The sequence below is a fragment of the Oncorhynchus mykiss genome, chromosome 15 (assembly GCF_057628025.1).
Source record: "Oncorhynchus mykiss isolate SJ-2025 chromosome 15, ASM5762802v1, whole genome shotgun sequence".
Classification (NCBI taxonomy): Eukaryota; Metazoa; Chordata; class Actinopteri; order Salmoniformes; family Salmonidae; genus Oncorhynchus; species Oncorhynchus mykiss.
This window is the reverse complement of record NC_143036.1, coordinates 14132073-14151435: the sequence shown is the minus strand read 5'-3', so window position 1 is coordinate 14151435 and position 19363 is coordinate 14132073. Positions and strand designations below refer to the sequence as shown.

Genomic DNA, 19363 nt, shown 5'->3' with positions numbered 1-19363 from the left:
ACATGATCCTAGACCCATTATACCCCAGCCCACATGATCCTAGACCCATTATACCCCAGCCCACATGATCCTAGACCCATTATAACCCCAGCCCACATGATCCTAGACCCATTATACCCCAGCCCACATGATCCTAGACCCATTATACCCCAGTCCACATGATCCTAGATCCATTATACCCCAGCCCACATGATCCTAGACCCATTATACCCCAGCCCACATGATCCTAGACCCATTATACCCCAGCCCACATGATCCTAGACCCATTATACCCCAGCCCACATGATCCTAGACCCATTATACCCCAGCCCACATGATCCTAAACCCATTATACCCCAGCCCACATGATCCTAGACCCATTATACCCCAGCCCACATGATCCTAGACCCATTATACCCCAGCCCACATGATCCTAGACCCATTATACCCCAGCCCACATGATCCTAGCCCTATACCCCAGTCCACATGATCCTAGACCCATTATACCCCAGCCCACATGATCCTAGCCCTATACCCCAGTCCACATGATCCTAGACCCATTATACCCCAGCCCACATGATCCTAGACCCATTATACCCCAGTCCACATGATCCTAAACCCATTATACCCCAGCCCACATGATCCTAAACCCATTATACCCCAGCCCACATGATCCTAGACCCATTATACCCCAGCCCACATGATCCTAGACCCATTATACCCCAGCCCACATGATCCTAAACCCATTATACCCCAGCCCACATGATCCTAGATCCATTATACCCCAGCCCACATGATCCTAGACCCATTATACCCCAGCCCACATGATCCTAGACCCATTATACCCCAGCCCACATGATCCTAGACCCATTATACCCCAGCCCACATGATCCTAAACCCATTATACCCCAGCCCACATGATCCTAGACCCATTATACCCCAGCCCACATGATCCTAGACCCATTATACCCCAGCCCACATGATCCTAGACCCATTATACCCCAGCCCACATGATCCTAGACCCATTATACCCCAGCCCACATGATCCTAGACCCATTATACCCCAGTCCACATGATCCTAGACCCATTATACCCCAGCCCACATGATCCTAGACCCATTATACCCCAGCCCACATGATCCTAGACCCATTATACCCCAGCCCACATGATCCTAAACCCATTATACCCCAGCCCACATGATCCTAGACCCATTATACCCCAGCCCACATGATCCTAGACCCATTATACCCCAGCCCACATGATCCTAGACCCATTATACCCCAGTCCACATGATCCTAGACCCATTATACCCCAGCCCACATGATCCTAGACCCATTATACCCCAGCCCACATGATCCTAGACCCATTATACCCCAGTCCACATGATCCTAGACCCATTATACCCCAGCCCACATGATCCTAGACCCATTATACCCCAGTCCACATGATCCTAGACCCATTATACCCCAGCCCACATGATCCTAGACCCATTATACCCCAGCCCACATGATCCTAGACCCATTATACCCCAGTCCACATGATCCTAGACCCATTATACCCCAGCCCACATGATCCTAGACCCATTATACCCCAGCCCACATGATCCTAAACCCATTATACCCCAGCCCACATTATCCTAGACCCATTATACCCCAGCCCACATGATCCTAGACCCATTATACCCCAGCCCACATTATTCCTAGACCCATTATACCCCAGCCCACATGATCCTAGACCCATTATACCCCAGCCCACATGATCCTAGACCCATTATACCCCAGTCCACATGATCCTAGCCCTATACCCCAGCCCACATGATCCTAGACCCATTATACCCCAGCCCACATTATCCTAGACCCATTATACCCCAGTCCACATGATCCTAGACCCATTATACCCCAGCCCACATGATCCTAGACCCATTATACCCCAGCCCACATGATCCTAGACCCATTATACCCCAGCCCACATGATCCTAAACCCATTATACCCCAGCCCACATGATCCTAGACCCATTATACCCCAGCCCACATGATCCTAGACCCATTATACCCCAGCCCACATGATCCTAAACCCATTATACCCCAGTCCACATGATCCTAGACCCATTATACCCCAGCCCACATGATCCTAGACCCATTATACCCCAGCCCACATGATCCTAGACCCATTATACCCCAGCCCACATGATCCTAGACCCATTATACCCCAGCCCACATGATCCTAGACCCATTATACCCCAGCCCACATGATCCTAGACCCATTATACCCCAGCCCACATGATCCTAGACCCATTATACCCCAGCCCACATGATCCTAGACCCATTATACCCCAGCCCACATGATCCTAGACCCATTATACCCCAGCCCACATGATCCTAGACCCATTATACCCCAGCCCACATGATCCTAAACCCATTATACCCCAGCCCACATGATCCTAGACCCATTATACCCCAGCCCACATGATCCTAGACCCATTATACCCCAGCCCACATGATCCTAGACCCATTATACCCCAGCCCACATGATCCTAGACCCATTATACCCCAGCCCACATGATCCTAGACCCATTATACCCCAGTCCACATGATCCTAGATCCATTATACCCCAGCCCACATGATCCTAGACCCATTATACCCCAGCCCACATGATCCTAGACCCATTATACCCCAGCCCACATGATCCTAGACCCATTATACCCCAGCCCACATGATCCTAGACCCATTATACCCCAGCCCACATGATCCTAAACCCATTATACCCCAGCCCACATGATCCTAGACCCATTATACCCCAGCCCACATGATCCTAGACCCATTATACCCCAGCCCACATGATCCTAGACCCATTATACCCCAGCCCACATGATCCTAGCCCTATACCCCAGTCCACATGATCCTAGACCCATTATACCCCAGCCCACATGATCCTAGCCCTATACCCCAGTCCACATGATCCTAGACCCATTATACCCCAGCCCACATGATCCTAGACCCATTATACCCCAGTCCACATGATCCTAAACCCATTATACCCCAGCCCACATGATCCTAAACCCATTATACCCCAGCCCACATGATCCTAGACCCATTATACCCCAGCCCACATGATCCTAGACCCATTATACCCCAGCCCACATGATCCTAAACCCATTATACCCCAGCCCACATGATCCTAGATCCATTATACCCCAGCCCACATGATCCTAGACCCATTATACCCCAGCCCACATGATCCTAGACCCATTATACCCCAGCCCACATGATCCTAGACCCATTATACCCCAGCCCACATGATCCTAAACCCATTATACCCCAGCCCACATGATCCTAGACCCATTATACCCCAGCCCACATGATCCTAGACCCATTATACCCCAGCCCACATGATCCTAGACCCATTATACCCCAGCCCACATGATCCTAGACCCATTAAACCCCAGCCCACATGATCCTAGACCCATTATACCCCAGTCCACATGATCCTAGACCCATTATACCCCAGCCCACATGATCCTAGACCCATTATACCCCAGCCCACATGATCCTAGACCCATTATACCCCAGCCCACATGATCCTAAACCCATTATACCCCAGCCCACATGATCCTAGACCCATTATACCCCAGCCCACATGATCCCAGACCCATTATACCCCAGCCCACATGATCCTAGACCCATTATACCCCAGTCCACATGATCCTAGACCCATTATACCCCAGCCCACATGATCCTAGACCCATTATACCCCAGTCCACATGATCCTAGACCCATTATACCCCAGCCCACATGATCCTAGACCCATTATACCCCAGCCCACATGATCCTAGACCCATTATACCCCAGTCCACATGATCCTAAACCCATTATACCCCAGCCCACATGATCCTAGACCCATTATACCCCAGCCCACATGATCCTAGACCCATTATACCCCAGCCCACATGATCCTAGACCCATTATACCCCAGCCCACATGATCCTAGACCCATTATACCCCAGCCCACATGATCCTAGACCCATTATACCCCAGTCCACATGATCCTAGACCCATTATACCCCAGCCCACATGATCCTAGACCCATTATACCCCAGCCCACATGATCCTAGACCCATTATACCCCAGTCCACATGATCCTAGACCCATTATACCCCAGCCCACATGATCCTAGACCCATTATACCCCAGCCCACATGATCCTAAACCCATTATACCCCAGCCCACATTATCCTAGACCCATTATACCCCAGCCCACATGATCCTAGACCCATTATACCCCAGCCCACATGATCCTAGACCCATTATACCCCAGCCCACATGATCCTAGACCCATTATACCCCAGCCCACATGATCCTTGACCCATTATACCCCAGTCCACATGATCCTAGCCCTATACCCCAGCCCACATGATCCTAGACCCATTATACCCCAGCCCACATGATCCTAGACCCATTATACCCCAGCCCACATGATCCTAGACCCATTATACCCCAGCCCACATGATCCTAAACCCATTATACCCCAGCCCACATGATCCTAGACCCATTATACCCCAGCCCACATGATCCTAGACCCATTATACCCCAGCCCACATGATCCTAAACCCATTATACCCCAGTCCACATGATCCTAGACCCATTATACCCCAGCCCACATGATCCTAGACCCATTATACCCCAGCCCACATGATCCTAGACCCATTATACCCCAGCCCACATGATCCTAGACCCATTATACCCCAGCCCACATGATCCTAGACCCATTATACCCCAGCCCACATGATCCTAGACCCATTATACCCCAGCCCACATGATCCTAGACCCATTATACCCCAGCCCACATGATCCTAGACCCATTATACCCCAGCCCACATGATCCTAGACCCATTATACCCCAGCCCACATGATCCTAGACCCATTATACCCCAGCCCACATGATCCTAGACCCATTATACCCCAGCCCACATGATCCTAGACCCATTATACCCCAGTCCACATGATCCTAGATCCATTATACCCCAGCCCACATGATCCTAGACCCATTATACCCCAGCCCACATGATCCTAGACCCATTATACCCCAGCCCACATGATCCTAGACCCATTATACCCCAGCCCACATGATCCTAGACCCATTATACCCCAGCCCACATGATCCTAAACCCATTATACCCCAGCCCACATGATCCTAGACCCATTATACCCCAGCCCACATGATCCTAGACCCATTATACCCCAGCCCACATGATCCTAGACCCATTATACCCCAGCCCACATGATCCTAGCCCTATACCCCAGTCCACATGATCCTAGACCCATTATACCCCAGCCCACATGATCCTAGCCCTATACCCCAGTCCACATGATCCTAGACCCATTATACCCCAGCCCACATGATCCTAGACCCATTATACCCCAGTCCACATGATCCTAAACCCATTATACCCCAGCCCACATGATCCTAAACCCATTATACCCCAGCCCACATGATCCTAGACCCATTATACCCCAGCCCACATGATCCTAGACCCATTATACCCCAGCCCACATGATCCTAAACCCATTATACCCCAGCCCACATGATCCTAGATCCATTATACCCCAGCCCACATGATCCTAGACCCATTATACCCCAGCCCACATGATCCTAGACCCATTATACCCCAGCCCACATGATCCTAGACCCATTATACCCCAGCCCACATGATCCTAAACCCATTATACCCCAGCCCACATGATCCTAGACCCATTATACCCCAGCCCACATGATCCTAGACCCATTATACCCCAGCCCACGTGATCCTAGACCCATTATACCCCAGCCCACATGATCCTAGACCCATTATACCCCAGCCCACATGATCCTAGACCCATTATACCCCAGTCCACATGATCCTAGACCCATTATACCCCAGCCCACATGATCCTAGACCCATTATACCCCAGCCCACATGATCCTAGACCCATTATACCCCAGCCCACATGATCCTAAACCCATTATACCCCAGCCCACATGATCCTAGACCCATTATACCCCAGCCCACATGATCCTAGACCCATTATACCCCAGCCCACATGATCCTAGACCCATTATACCCCAGTCCACATGATCCTAGACCCATTATACCCCAGCCCACATGATCCTAGACCCATTATAACCCAGCCCACATGATCCTAGACCCATTATACCCCAGTCCACATGATCCTAGACCCATTATACCCCAGTCCACATGATCCTAGACCCATTATACCCCAGCCCACATGATCCTAGACCCATTATACCCCAGCCCACATGATCCTAAACCCATTATACCCCAGCCCACATTATCCTAGACCCATTATACCCCAGCCCACATGATCCTAGACCCATTATACCCCAGCCCACATGATCCTAGACCCATTATACCCCAGCCCACATGATCCTAGACCCATTATACCCCAGCCCACATGATCCTAGACCCATTATACCCCAGTCCACATGATCCTAGCCCTATAGCCCAGCCCACATGATCCTAGACCCATTATACCCCAGTCCACATGATCCTAGACCCATTATACCCCAGCCCACATGATCCTAGACCCATTATACCCCAGCCCACATGATCCTAGACCCATTATACCCCAGCCCACATGATCCTAAACCCATTATACCCCAGCCCACATGATCCTAGACCCATTATACCCCAGCCCACATGATCCTAGACCCATTATACCCCAGCCCACATGATCCTAAACCCATTATACCCCAGTCCACATGATCCTAGACCCATTATACCCCAGCCCACATGATCCTAGACCCATTATACCCCAGCCCACATGATCCTAGACCCATTATACCCCAGCCCACATGATCCTAGACCCATTATACCCCAGCCCACATGATCCTAGACCCATTATACCCCAGCCCACATGATCCTAGACCCATTATACCCCAGCCCACATGATCCTAGACCCATTATACCCCAGCCCACATGATCCTAGACCCATTATACCCCAGCCCACATGATCCTAGACCCATTATACCCCAGCCCACATGATCCTAGACCCATTATACCCCAGTCCACATGATCCTAAACCCATTATACCCCAGCCCACATGATCCTAGACCCATTATACCCCAGCCCACATGATCCTAGACCCATTATACCCCAGCCCACATGATCCTAGACCCATTATACCCCAGCCCACATGATCCTAGACCCATTATACCCCAGCCCACATGATCCTAGACCCATTATACCCCAGTCCACATGATCCTAAACCCATTATACCCCAGCCCACATGATCCTAGACCCATTATACCCCAGCCCACATGATCCTAGACCCATTATACCCCAGCCTACATGATCCTAGACCCATTATACCCCAGCCCACATGATCCTAGACCCATTATACCCCAGCCCACATGATCCTAAACCCATTATACCCCAGCCCACATGATCCTAGACCCATTATACCCCAGCCCACATGATCCTAGACCCATTATACCCCAGCCCACATGATCCTAGACCCATTATACCCCAGCCCACATGATCCTAAACCCATTATACCCCAGCCCACATGATCCTAAACCCATTATACCCCAGCCCACATGATCCTAGACCCATTATACCCCAGCCCACATGATCCTAAACCCATTATACCCCAGCCCACATGATCCTAAACCCATTATACCCCAGCCCACATGATCCTAGACCCATTATACCCCAGCCCACATGATCCTAGACCCATTATACCCCAGCCCACATGATCCTAGACCCATTATACCCCAGCCCACATGATCCTAGACCCATTATACCCCAGTCCACATGATCCTAGACCCATTATACCCCAGCCCACATGATCCTAAACCCATTATACCCCAGCCCACATGATCCTAAACCCATTATACCCCAGCCCACATGATCCTAGACCCATTATACCCCAGTCCACATGATCCTAGACCCATTATACCCCAGCCCACATGATCCTAGACCCATTATACCCCAGCCCACATGATCCTAGACCCATTATACCCCAGCCCACATGATCCTAGACCCATTATACCCCAGCCCACATGATCCTAGACCCATTATACCTCAGCCCACATGATCCTAAACCCATTATACCCCAGCCCACATGATCCTAGACCCATTATACCCCAGCCCACATGATCCTAAACCCATTATACCCCAGCCAACATGATCCTAAACCCATTATACCCCAGCCCACATGATCCTAGACCCATTATACCCCAGCCCACATGATCCTAGACCCATTATACCCCAGCCCACATGATCCTAAACCCATTATACCCCAGCCCACATGATCCTAGACCCATTATACCCCAGCCCACATGATCCTAAACCCATTATACCCCAGCCCACATGATCCTAAACCCATTATACCCCAGCCCACATGATCCTAAACCCATTATACCCCAGCCCACATGATCCTAGACCCATTATACCCCAGCCCACATGATCCTAGACCCATTATACCCCAGTCCACATGATCCTAGACCCATTATACCCCAGCCCACATGATCCTAGACCCATTATACCCCAGCCCACATGATCCTAAACCCATTATACCCCAGCCCACATGATCCTAGACCCATTATACCCCAGCCCACATGATCCTAGACCCATTATACCCCAGTCCACATGATCCTAGACCCATTATACCCCAGCCCACATGATCCTAGACCCATTATACCCCAGCCCACATGATCCTAAACCCATTATACCCCAGCCCACATGATCCTAAACCCATTATACCCCAGTCCACATGATCCTAAACCCATTATACCCCAGTCCACATGATCCTAGACCCATTATACCCCAGCCCACATGATCCTAGACCCATTATACCCCAGCCCACATGATCCTAAACCCATTATACCCCAGTCCACATGATCCTAAACCCATTATACCCCAGTCCACATGATCCTAAACCCATTATACCCCAGCCCACATGATCCTAGACCCATTATACCCCAGCCCACATGATCCTAAACCCATTATACCCCAGCCCACATGATCCTAAACCCATTATACCCCAGCCCACATGATCCTAAACCCATTATACCCCAGCCCACGTGATCCTAAACCCATTATACCCCAGCCCACATGATCCTAAACCCATTATACCCCAGCCCACATGATCCTAAACCCATTATACCCCAGCCCACATGATCCTAAACCCATTATACCCCAGCCCACATGATCCTAAACCCATTATACCCCAGTCCACATGATCCTAAACCCATTATACCCCAGTCCACATGATCCTAAACCCATTATACCCCAGCCCACATGATCCTAGACCCATTATACCCCAGCCCACATGATCCTAAACCCATTATACCCCAGCCCACATGATCCTAGACCCATTATACCCCAGCCCACATGATCCTAAACCCATTATACCCCAGCCCACATGATCCTAGACCCATTATACCCCAGTCCACATGATCCTAAACCCATTATACCCCAGCCCACATGATCCTAAACCCATTATACCCCAGCCCACATGATCCTAAACCCATTATACCCCAGCCCACATGATCCTAAACCCATTATACCCCAGCCCGCCCACATGATCCTAAACCCATTATACACCAGCCCGCCCACATGATCCTAAACCCATTATACCCCAGCCCACATGATCCTAAACCCATTATACCCCAGCCCTCAACGGTCAACACCACAAAAATAACCTGGAGAAGAGGGAGGAGGATGATTAAGTATTAGCCCATCTCCAGCTTAAACTCCTCTCCTCCATCATCTCTGTTCCTTAGATCTCTCATCTCTGCTAACACCACATCCACTGCTGGGATCCCCTGGTTCCAGGCCTGTGGGATCTAATATGAGAGGGCTGTTGATGAGGCCAGTAAATGAGGCCAGTATAAATCACATTTCTCGGGGTGTAGTTAACCATTGACTGACTGAGTCGCTCCTCCCTATAGATAACACACACCTGTCTCATTCCCAGGTTTCATACGGTACAGCTGGACACACCACCCAGGCTGGCTCCTTGGTGATGAATAATAGACTTGACTCTGATCACATGGACTGGCTACTGAATCATTTACCCCCTTCTCTCCCTTCGACCTCCTCTTTCACCTCCTCCCAGTCCGGCCTTGGCTGCTCTCTCTTTCTCTGCAGTAAACATGGAACCGAGGTAAAGCCTCTGTATCTGCCCATTCTCCTGGGGAAAGCACCAAACGGGTGAGTGTTTATTCTGTGTCCTGTATGTGCATTCGTGTACATATGTGTTGAAAGACTAGAGATGTTCTGTGTTATTCACCTGTCTATTGTGGTCTCGCCTCTCGCCTGTCCGTCAGTCACCTGTTTGTCAGTCACCTGTCTGTCAGTTACCTGTCTGTCAGTTACCTGTCCGTCAGTCACCTGTCCGTCAGTCACCTGTCCGTCAGTCACCTGTCTATTGTGGTCTCACCTCTCGCCTGTCCGTCAGTCACCTGTCCGTCAATTACCTGTTCGTCAGTCACCTGTCTGTCAGTTACCTGTCTGTCAGTCACCTGTCTGTCAGTTACCTGTCCGTCAGTCACCTGTCCGTCAGTCACCTGTCTATTGTGGTCTCGCCTGTCTATCAGTCACCTGTCCGTCAGTCACCTGTCTGTCAGTTACCTGTCCGTCAGTCACCTGTCCGTCAGTCACCTGTCTGTCAGTCACCTGTCTGTCAGTCACCTGTCTGTCAGTCACCTGTCCGTCAGTCACTTGTCTGTCAGTCACTTGTCTGTCAGTCACTTGTCTGTCAGTCACCGGTCTGTCAGTCACATGTCAGTATGTCACCTGTCCATCAGTCACCTGTGGGTTCTTTATCGTGAAGCTGCAGCCTACATATGGAAACCAGTTTCTTTATTCATATATCTAATTTCATTTTGTTCCTCAGGGAAATTTATCTTGTTTAAATCAGTAACTTAATGTTACTGTCAGTAGTGTAGGTTATAGATGTACACAGAGGGTAGTTTGTTGTCTGTCGGCTGAAGTTGGTGTAGTTCTCTACTGTGATGTGGGATCAGGTGCTGTCTGATAAATATTTTAGAGGGAGTCTCGCTCTAGTGAGAGAGGAGAAAAGGTGATGCCTTTATGTTCTAGTGTTACTTACAGGCGTACCTACAGGCATACGTACCTACAGGCATATGTACCTACAGGCATATATGTACCTACAGGCATATGTACCTACAGGCATATATGTACCTACAGGCATATGTACCTACAGGCATATATGTACCTACAGGCTTACCTACAGGCTTACTTACAGGCATACGTACCTACAGGCTTACCTACAGGCTTACCTACAGGCATACGTACCTACAGGCTTACATACAGGCTTACTTACCTACAGGCATACGTACCTACAGGCTTACCTACAGGCTTACTTACCTACAGGCTTATGTACCTACAGGCTTACATACCTACAGTACAGGCGTACGTACCTACAGGCGTGTCTACAGTACAGGCGTGCCTACAGTACAGGCGTGTCTACAGTACAGGCGTGTCTACAGTACAGGCGTACGTACCTACAGGCGTATGTATCTACAGGCGTACATACCTACAGGCGTACATACCTACAGGCTTACCTACAGTATTACCTACAGGCATACGTACCTACAGGCGTACATACCTACATTCTTACCTACAGGCATACGTACCTACAGGCTTACCTACAGGCATACGTACCTACATTCTTACCTACAGGCATACGTACCTACAGGCTTACCTACAGGCGTAACTACAGTATTACCTACAGGCATACGTACCTACAGGCTTACCTACAGGCGTAACTACAATATTACCTACAGGCGTAACTACAGTATTACCTACAGGCATACGTACCTACATTCTTACCTACAGGCGTACCTACAGTATTAACTACAGGCATACGTACCTACAGGCATACGTACCTACAGGCATACGTAACTACAGGTTTACCTACAGGCTTAATGCTATCACCTGTGTTCAGCACTGTCTGCCCGTCAATCTGTCTAACATTTACAACAACACATTATTTTTCTGTCTTTACAGAGACCTCAGAGCAAACTCCAACTCCAGAACAGTGTGGACTGAAGCTGGCATGGATACTCTCTGACACAGAGACAGACAGAGAGAGAGACACAGAGACAGACAGAGAGAGAGACAGAGAGAGAGACAGAGAGACAGACAGAGAGAGAGACAGAGAGAGAGACAGAGACAGAGAGAGAGAGAGAGAGAGACAGAGAGAGAGACAGAGAGAGAGACAGAGACAGAGAGAGAGAGAGAGTGACAGAGACCGACAGAGAGAGAGACAGAGACAGAGACAAATGAGAGGGAAATAGTGATAAAGGAATAGGTTGGAGGAAACACACACACCCATCCCGTTCCCACCGCTATGGCAGAATGGCTGAGGCGTGTGTCCTGGGGAGATGCATGGTACAGCCTGTACTCCCGCCTGCTCAGGACCAAACCTGTGGGTAGGATGGGTCAGGGGTCAGAGGTCAGCGACGATATCACAGAGGTAGGGGGGCTGGCTAGGGTCCTGACGACAGCTGACCTGGTGTCGCTAGGGGTGGGGAGCTGCGTTGGCACAGGGATGTACGTGGTTGCCGGGCTGGTTGCTAAGGAGATGGCGGGGCCAGGAGTGATCCTGTCCTTCATCATCGCTGCTGTGGCTTCTATACTGTCAGGTCAGAGACACGCACATACACACACACACATACAGTGGGGCAAAAAAGTATTCAGTCAGCCACCAATTGTGCAAGTTCTCCCACTTAAAAAGATGAGAGAGGCCTGTAATTTTCATCATAGGTACACTTCAACTATGACAGACAAAATTAGAAAAAAAATCCAGAAAATCGCATTGTAGGATTTTTAATGAATTTATTAGCAAATTATGGTGGAAAATAAGTATTTGGTCAATACTTTGTTATATACCCTTTGTTGGAAATGACAGAGGTAAAACGTTTTCTGTAAGTCTTTACAAGGTTTTCACACACTGTTGCTGGTATTTTGGCCCATTCCTCCATGCAGATCTCCTCTAGAGCAGTGATGTTTTGGGGCTGTTGCTGGGCAACACAGACTTTCAACTCCCTCCAAAGATTTTCTATGGGGTTGAGATCTAGAGACTGGCTAGGCCACTCCAGGACCTTGAAATGCTTCTTACAAAGCCACTCCGTGTGTTTGGGATCATTGTCATGCTGAAAGACCCAGCCACGTTTCATCTTCAATGCCCTTGCTGATGGAAGGAGGTTTTCACTCAAAATCTCACGATTCATGGCCCCAATCATTCTTTCCTTTACACGGATCAGTCGTCCTGGTCCCTTTCAGAAAAACAGCCCCAAGCATGATGTTTCCACCCCCATGCTTCACAGTAGGTATGGTGTTCACAGTAGGTTTGGATGCAACTCAGCATTCTTTGTCCTCCAAACACGACGAGTTTTTACCAAAAAGTTATATTTTGGTTTCATCTGACCATATGACATTCTCCCAGTCTTCTTCTGGCCATTCAAATGCTCTCTAGCAAACTTCAGACAGGCCTGGACATGTACTGGCTTAAGCAGGGGGACACGTCTGGCACTGCAGGATTTGAGTCCCTGGCGGCGTAGTGTGTTACTGATGGTAGGCTTTGTTACTTTGGTCCCAGCTCTCTGCAGGTCATTCACTAGGTCCCCCGTATGGTTCTGGGATTTTTGCTCACCGTACTTGTGATCATTTTGACCCGACGGGGTGAGATCTTGCGTGGAGCCCCAGATCGAGGGAGATTATCAGTGGTCTTGTATGTCTTCCATTTCCTAATAATTTCTCCCACAGTTGATTTCTTCAAACCAAGCTGCTTACCTATTGCAGATTCAGTCTTCCCAGCCTGGTGCAGGTCTACAATTTTGTTTCTGGTGTCCTTTGACAGCTCTTTGTTCTTGGCCATAGTGGAGTTTGGAGTGTGACTGTTTGAGGTTGCGGACAGGTGTCTTTTATACTGATAACAAGTTCAAACAGGTACTGCAGCGCCAGCTGTGCCACCAGAGACTCTGGGTTCGCGCCCAGGCTCTGTCGCAACTGGCCGTGACCGGGAGGTCCGTGGGGCGACGCACAATTGGCCCTGCGTCGTCCAGGTTAGGGAGGGCTTGGTCAGTAGGGATGTCCTTCATCGTGCACCAGCTACTCCTGTGGCGGGCCAGGCGCAGTGCACGCTAACCAAGGTTGCCAGGTGCACAGTGTTTCCTCCGACACATTGGTGCGGCTGGCTGGATGGTTGGATGCGCGCTGTGTTAAGAAGCAGTGTGGCTTGGTTGGGTTGTGTATCGGAGGCATGATTTTCAACCTTCGTCTCTCCCGAGCCCGTACGGGAGTTGTAGCGATGAGACAAGATAGTAGCTACTAAAAACAATTGGATACCATGAAATTGGGGAGAAAAAGGGATAAAATAAAAAAATATATATTAAAAAAATCCTACAATGTGATTTTCTGGATTTTTTCTCCCTCATTTTGTCTGTCATAGTTGAAGTGTACCTATGATGAAAATTACAGGCCTCTCATCTTTTCAAGTGGGAGAACTTGCACAATTGGTGGCTGACTAAATACTTTTTTGCCCCACTGTATATGTGTTTGTAGTAGTTTGACATGTCTGTGTGTTTAACCTGGGTCAATTGTGTGTCTCTCTTCCAGGTGTATGTTATGCAGAGTTTGGCGTGCGTGTCCCTAAGACAACTGGGTCAGCCTACACCTACAGCTATGTCACAGTGGGGGAGTGTACGGCCTTTTTCATTGGCTGGAATCTGATCCTGGAGTACCTAATTGGTACTGCAGCCGGGGCGTCGGCTCTCAGCAGCATGTTTGACTCGCTGGCCAATCACAGCATCTCGAGCTACATGATAACACACCTGGGGACACTCAGAGGCCTGGGTGAGTGAGTGACTGTGTGTGTGTGTGTGTGTGTGTGTGTTTGTGTGCCTATAATCTCCCCTCCCCCCTGCAGGTAAAGGGGAGGAGTCGTACCCTGACGTCCTGGCCATGGCCATATCGCTGGTTGTCACGGTAATTGTGTCATTAGGGGTTCGTAACTCGGTAGGGTTGAATAACGTTCTGAACATGGTCAACCTGGTGGTGTGGTGCTTCCTGATCATCTCTGGACTCTTCTTTCTCTCCGCTGACAACTGGGAGGCGGGAAACTTCCTGCCCTACGGATGGTCTGGGGTAAGAGATACGCTCAGCTAAACCAAGACAAACACAAATACGCAGGCACACACACACAACAACATTCACCGAGACACACACACACACAAACACATTAACCTCTCTCTGATGTGTGTGTGTGTGTGTACCAGGTGATGAAGGGAGCGGCCACTTGTTTCTATGCCTTCATAGGGTTTGACATCATCGCTACGACAGGAGAAGAAGCCAAGAGTCCCAACACCTCTATACCCTATGCTATTACTGCTAGTCTGATAACCTGCCTGACTGCATACGTCTCTGTGAGTACACGCACATCTCCCTCCTCTCTGCTGTTACTGTCTTCATTATTACGTGTGTGTGGTATTAATGTGTGTGTCCCTCCCTAGGTGTCTGTGGTCCTGACTCTGATGGTTCCTTATGACCTGATCGATGGTTCAGCTCCACTGATGGAGATGTTTGCAGTGCATGGGTTCCTGCCAGGGAAATACATAGTGGCTGTAGGGTCTATAGCTGGCCTCACTGTCAGTCTAATGGGCTCCCTGTTCCCCATGCCCAGGGTCATATACGCTATGGCTAGAGACGGACTGCTCTTCAGGTGAACAGCACATGCACACAGGCATGGACACACACACACACAGACTAATGTTATGAAGATGAATGTTCACTAAATGGTAGTAATGTGTGTTTATTCCTGTGTGTGTGTGCAGGTTCCTGGCCAACGTCTCTCCGTACACTCACACTCCAGCAGTAGCGTGTCTGGTGTCTGGCTGTCTGGCTGCTCTCATGTCTCTCCTTGTCTCCCTGCAAGATCTCATAGAGATGATGTCTATAGGAACGCTACTAGCTTACACCTTGGTCAGTGTGTGTGTCCTGCTGCTGCGCTACCAGCCCGACACAGACACACACAACTTCCTGCCTGGGGAGGAAGAGGAGGGGCCTAGGCAGAAAGAGGGCGTGATGGCGGAATGTGATGACGGAACTCTGCCCACCAACGATGACCAGATGTTGATTGGCGGAGCAGACTCATCGACCTTTGACCCTGACAGCTCCGGCTACCAATCGAGCGGTGTTGCAGGTGAACCTGGCGACTCTGGCAGCTTCCACACCAGCCCCTCCTCGCTGTTGAAGAGGGTTCTAGGTAGTCGTTACTCCACCCTGCGTGTTCGCCTGGGGATCCCTGACGCCTCGGCCCGTCCCACCCCGTCCTCCGGTCGCATGGTGACACGCTGCACCCTCCTTCTCTTCCTCCTCTCCTTCCTCCTCTGGGCCACTGTCATCTTCGGCGTGGAGCGAGGGACCGGAGCGGGCTCGGCCGTTTCAGGTATCGTAGCGACACTATTGGCGGGCAAAATAGCAACCATACTGGTGGTGATCGTGCGCCAGCCTGAGAGTGGGCGGATCCTGCCCTACATGGCGCCGTGCGTGCCGTTTGTCCCCGCAGTGGCCATCTTGGTAAACTCCTACCTGATGCTGAAACTGTCGCCGCTCACCTGGGCACGCTTCGCTGTCTGGTGCACTCTGGGTTAGTTACACTCTCTCTAGTCACTTCCTTCATGTGGAGAAGAGAGCCTCCTCTCTCCCCCCTCTCCTCTCTCCCTCTACCCTCCTCTCTCCCCCCTTTCTCACCTCTCTCTCTCTACCCTCCTCTCTCCCCGCTCTCCTCTCTCTCCCTCTCCCCCCTCTCTCCCTCTACCCTCCTCCCTCCCCCCTCTCATCCTCCTCTTACTCCCCTCTCTCCCCCCTCTCATATCTCCCCCTCCTCTCTCCCTCTGCCCTCCTCTCTCCCTCCTCTCTCCATCTACCCTCCTCTCTCCCCCCTCTCTCCCTCTACCCCCCTCTCCCCCTCCTCTCTCCCCCCTCTCCTCTCTCCCTCTACCCTCCTCTCTCCCTCTACCCTCCTCTTACCCCCCTCCTCTCTCCACCTCCTCTCTCTCTCCCCCCTTCCTCTCCCCCTCTCCTCTCTCCCCCTCTCTCCCTCTACCCTCCTCTTACCCCCCTCTCCCCCTCCTCTCTCCTCCTCCTCTCTCCCTCTACCCTCCTCTTACCCCCCTCTTCTCTCTCCCTCTACCCCCCTCTGCCCCTCCTCTCTCCCCCTCTCCTCTCTCCCCTCTCCACCTCCTCTCTCCCCCTCCTCTCTCCCTCTACCCTCCTCTTACCCCCCTCTGCCCCTCCTCTCTCCCCCTCTCTTCTCCCCCCCTCCCCTCTACCCCTCCTCTCTCCCCCTCCTCTCTCCCTCTACCCCTCTCCTCTCTCCCTCTCCCCCTCCCCCCCCTCTCATCTCTCCCCCTCTCTTCTCTCCCCCTCCCCTCTCCCCCTCCTCTCTCCCTCTACCCCCCTCTCCCCCTCCCCTCTCCCTCTCCTCTCTCCCTCTCCCTCTCCCTCTCCCCCCTCTCTCCCTCTACCCTCCTCTTACCCCCCTCTGCCCCTACTCTCTCCCCCTCTCTTCTCTCCCCCTCCCCTCTCCCCCTCCTCTCTCCCTCTCCCCCCCTCTCCCCCCTCCCCTCTCCTCTCTCCCTCTCCCTCTCCCCCCTCTCCTCTCTCCCCCTCTCTTCTCTCCCCCTCCCCTCTACCCCTCCTCTCCCCCTCCTCTCTCCCTCTACCCCCCTCTCCCCCCCTCCCCTCTCCCTCTCCTCTCTCCCTCTCCCCCCTCTCTCCCTCTACCCTCCTCTTACCCCCCTCTGCCCCTCCTATCTCCCCCTCTCCTCTCTCCCCCCTCCCCTCTCCCCCTCCTCTCTCCCTCCTCCCCTCTCCCTCTACCCCCCTCTCCCCCCTCCCCTCTCCCCCTCCTCTCTCCCTCCTCCCCTCTCCCTCTACCCCCCTCTCCCCCTCCCCTCTCCCCCTCCCCTTTCCCCCTCCTCTCTCCCCCCTCTCCCTCTCCCCCCTCTCCCCTCTCCCCCTCGCCTCTCCCCCTCCTCTCTCCCCCCTCTCCCCTCTCCCTCTACCCCCCTCTCCCCTCTCCCCCTCCTCTCTCCCCCCTCTACCCTCCTGTATCTCCTTATCTTTCCATCCATCTGCTCCTCTCTTTCCTTCCTGTATCCTCTTTCTAGGTGTACTGATCTACGGTTGCTATGGGATGTGATATTATTATGGTCTGTCTTTCTAGGTGTACTGATCTACGGTTGCTATGGGATGTGATATTATTATGGTCTGTCTCTCTAGGTATACTGATCTACGGTTGCTATGGGATATGGAACAGCTCTTTGGAGATCAGCACCAGAGAGGAACAGGCTCACGCCAGCACCTACCAGCGCTATGATGACCACCTTGACGACACCTTCTCCCCTGACAATGACCTTGACCCCCAGGACAACCAGGAAGAGGGGCGCTACCAGGGCTGGTCAGCGGAGAAGGGCTACCACTACCAACAGCAAAACCAGGATCAGAACCAGGATCCGGAGGGTGACCAGTACCAAAACCACTATCAAGATGGCAATCAAGATGGCAACCAGTACCAGGATGGCTCCCAGTACCAGAACCAGTCAGGTTATCAGTCCGGCCCTCAGGGCTCTTCTATGGGATCCAGGGGAAGAACCAATCAGGGCTACACAGATCCACAGGAACCCGGGGGCTCCTCTTGTGATTGACAGCTGCAGTGGAACACACCTACTTCCTGTTTCACTGGGCACTAGAGGAGAGGAAGGGCAGAGGGCTCCTGAATCCCTCATCAAGCCCCACACCATAGCCACTTGAGTAGACCTGAGAGGACAGGAGAAGTGAGCTATATGGCAACCATTCCACCTGGTCTAACTGTGTTTAAAATCAATCAATCTATCCGAGAGTGAATCAATTATACAGGAGCAAACATGCTCTTATACTACCTATTAGTCTGACTCCACTGGTGTGACATTGTACATGGGTGAGTTGGTTGGAAAACATATAAGATTGTTTTGTTTTAAGAGTGTGATCGTTCAAAAAAGACAGTATTTATTGTTGAATCAGAGTGTGTAAATGTGTGCAGAAAGAGTGATCTGTGTTTTGCTGTTGTCTGATAAACTGTCAATAAAACAAATACATCTGAGAGAACACCTGTCTCTGTTCCCTTACTACACTAAAACACTAGAACACTAGAACACCAGAACACCAGAACACCAGAACACCAGAACACTAGAACACTAGAACACCAGAACACCAAAACACCAAAACACCAGAACACCAGAACACCAGAACACTAGAACACTAGAACACCAGAACACCAAAACACCAGAACACCAGAACACCAGAACACTAGAA

At 51.0% G+C, this 19363-nt stretch overlaps 1 protein-coding gene across 1 annotated transcript; it reads left to right on the top strand.

Moving 5' to 3' along the window:
* Positions 1-9961: 9961 nt before the first annotated feature.
* Positions 9962-19156, top strand: LOC110490917 (putative cationic amino acid transporter). The gene is made up of 8 exons (XM_036943746.2): positions 9962-10192; positions 12014-12651; positions 14627-14863; positions 14937-15154; positions 15286-15432; positions 15520-15728; positions 15841-16655; positions 18293-19156. Exons 2-8 carry the CDS (start codon positions 12357-12359, stop codon positions 18715-18717), a joined length of 2346 nt encoding a protein of 781 aa, XP_036799641.2. The 5' UTR covers positions 9962-10192; positions 12014-12356; the 3' UTR covers positions 18718-19156.
* The last annotated feature ends 207 nt before the right edge of the window (positions 19157-19363 follow it).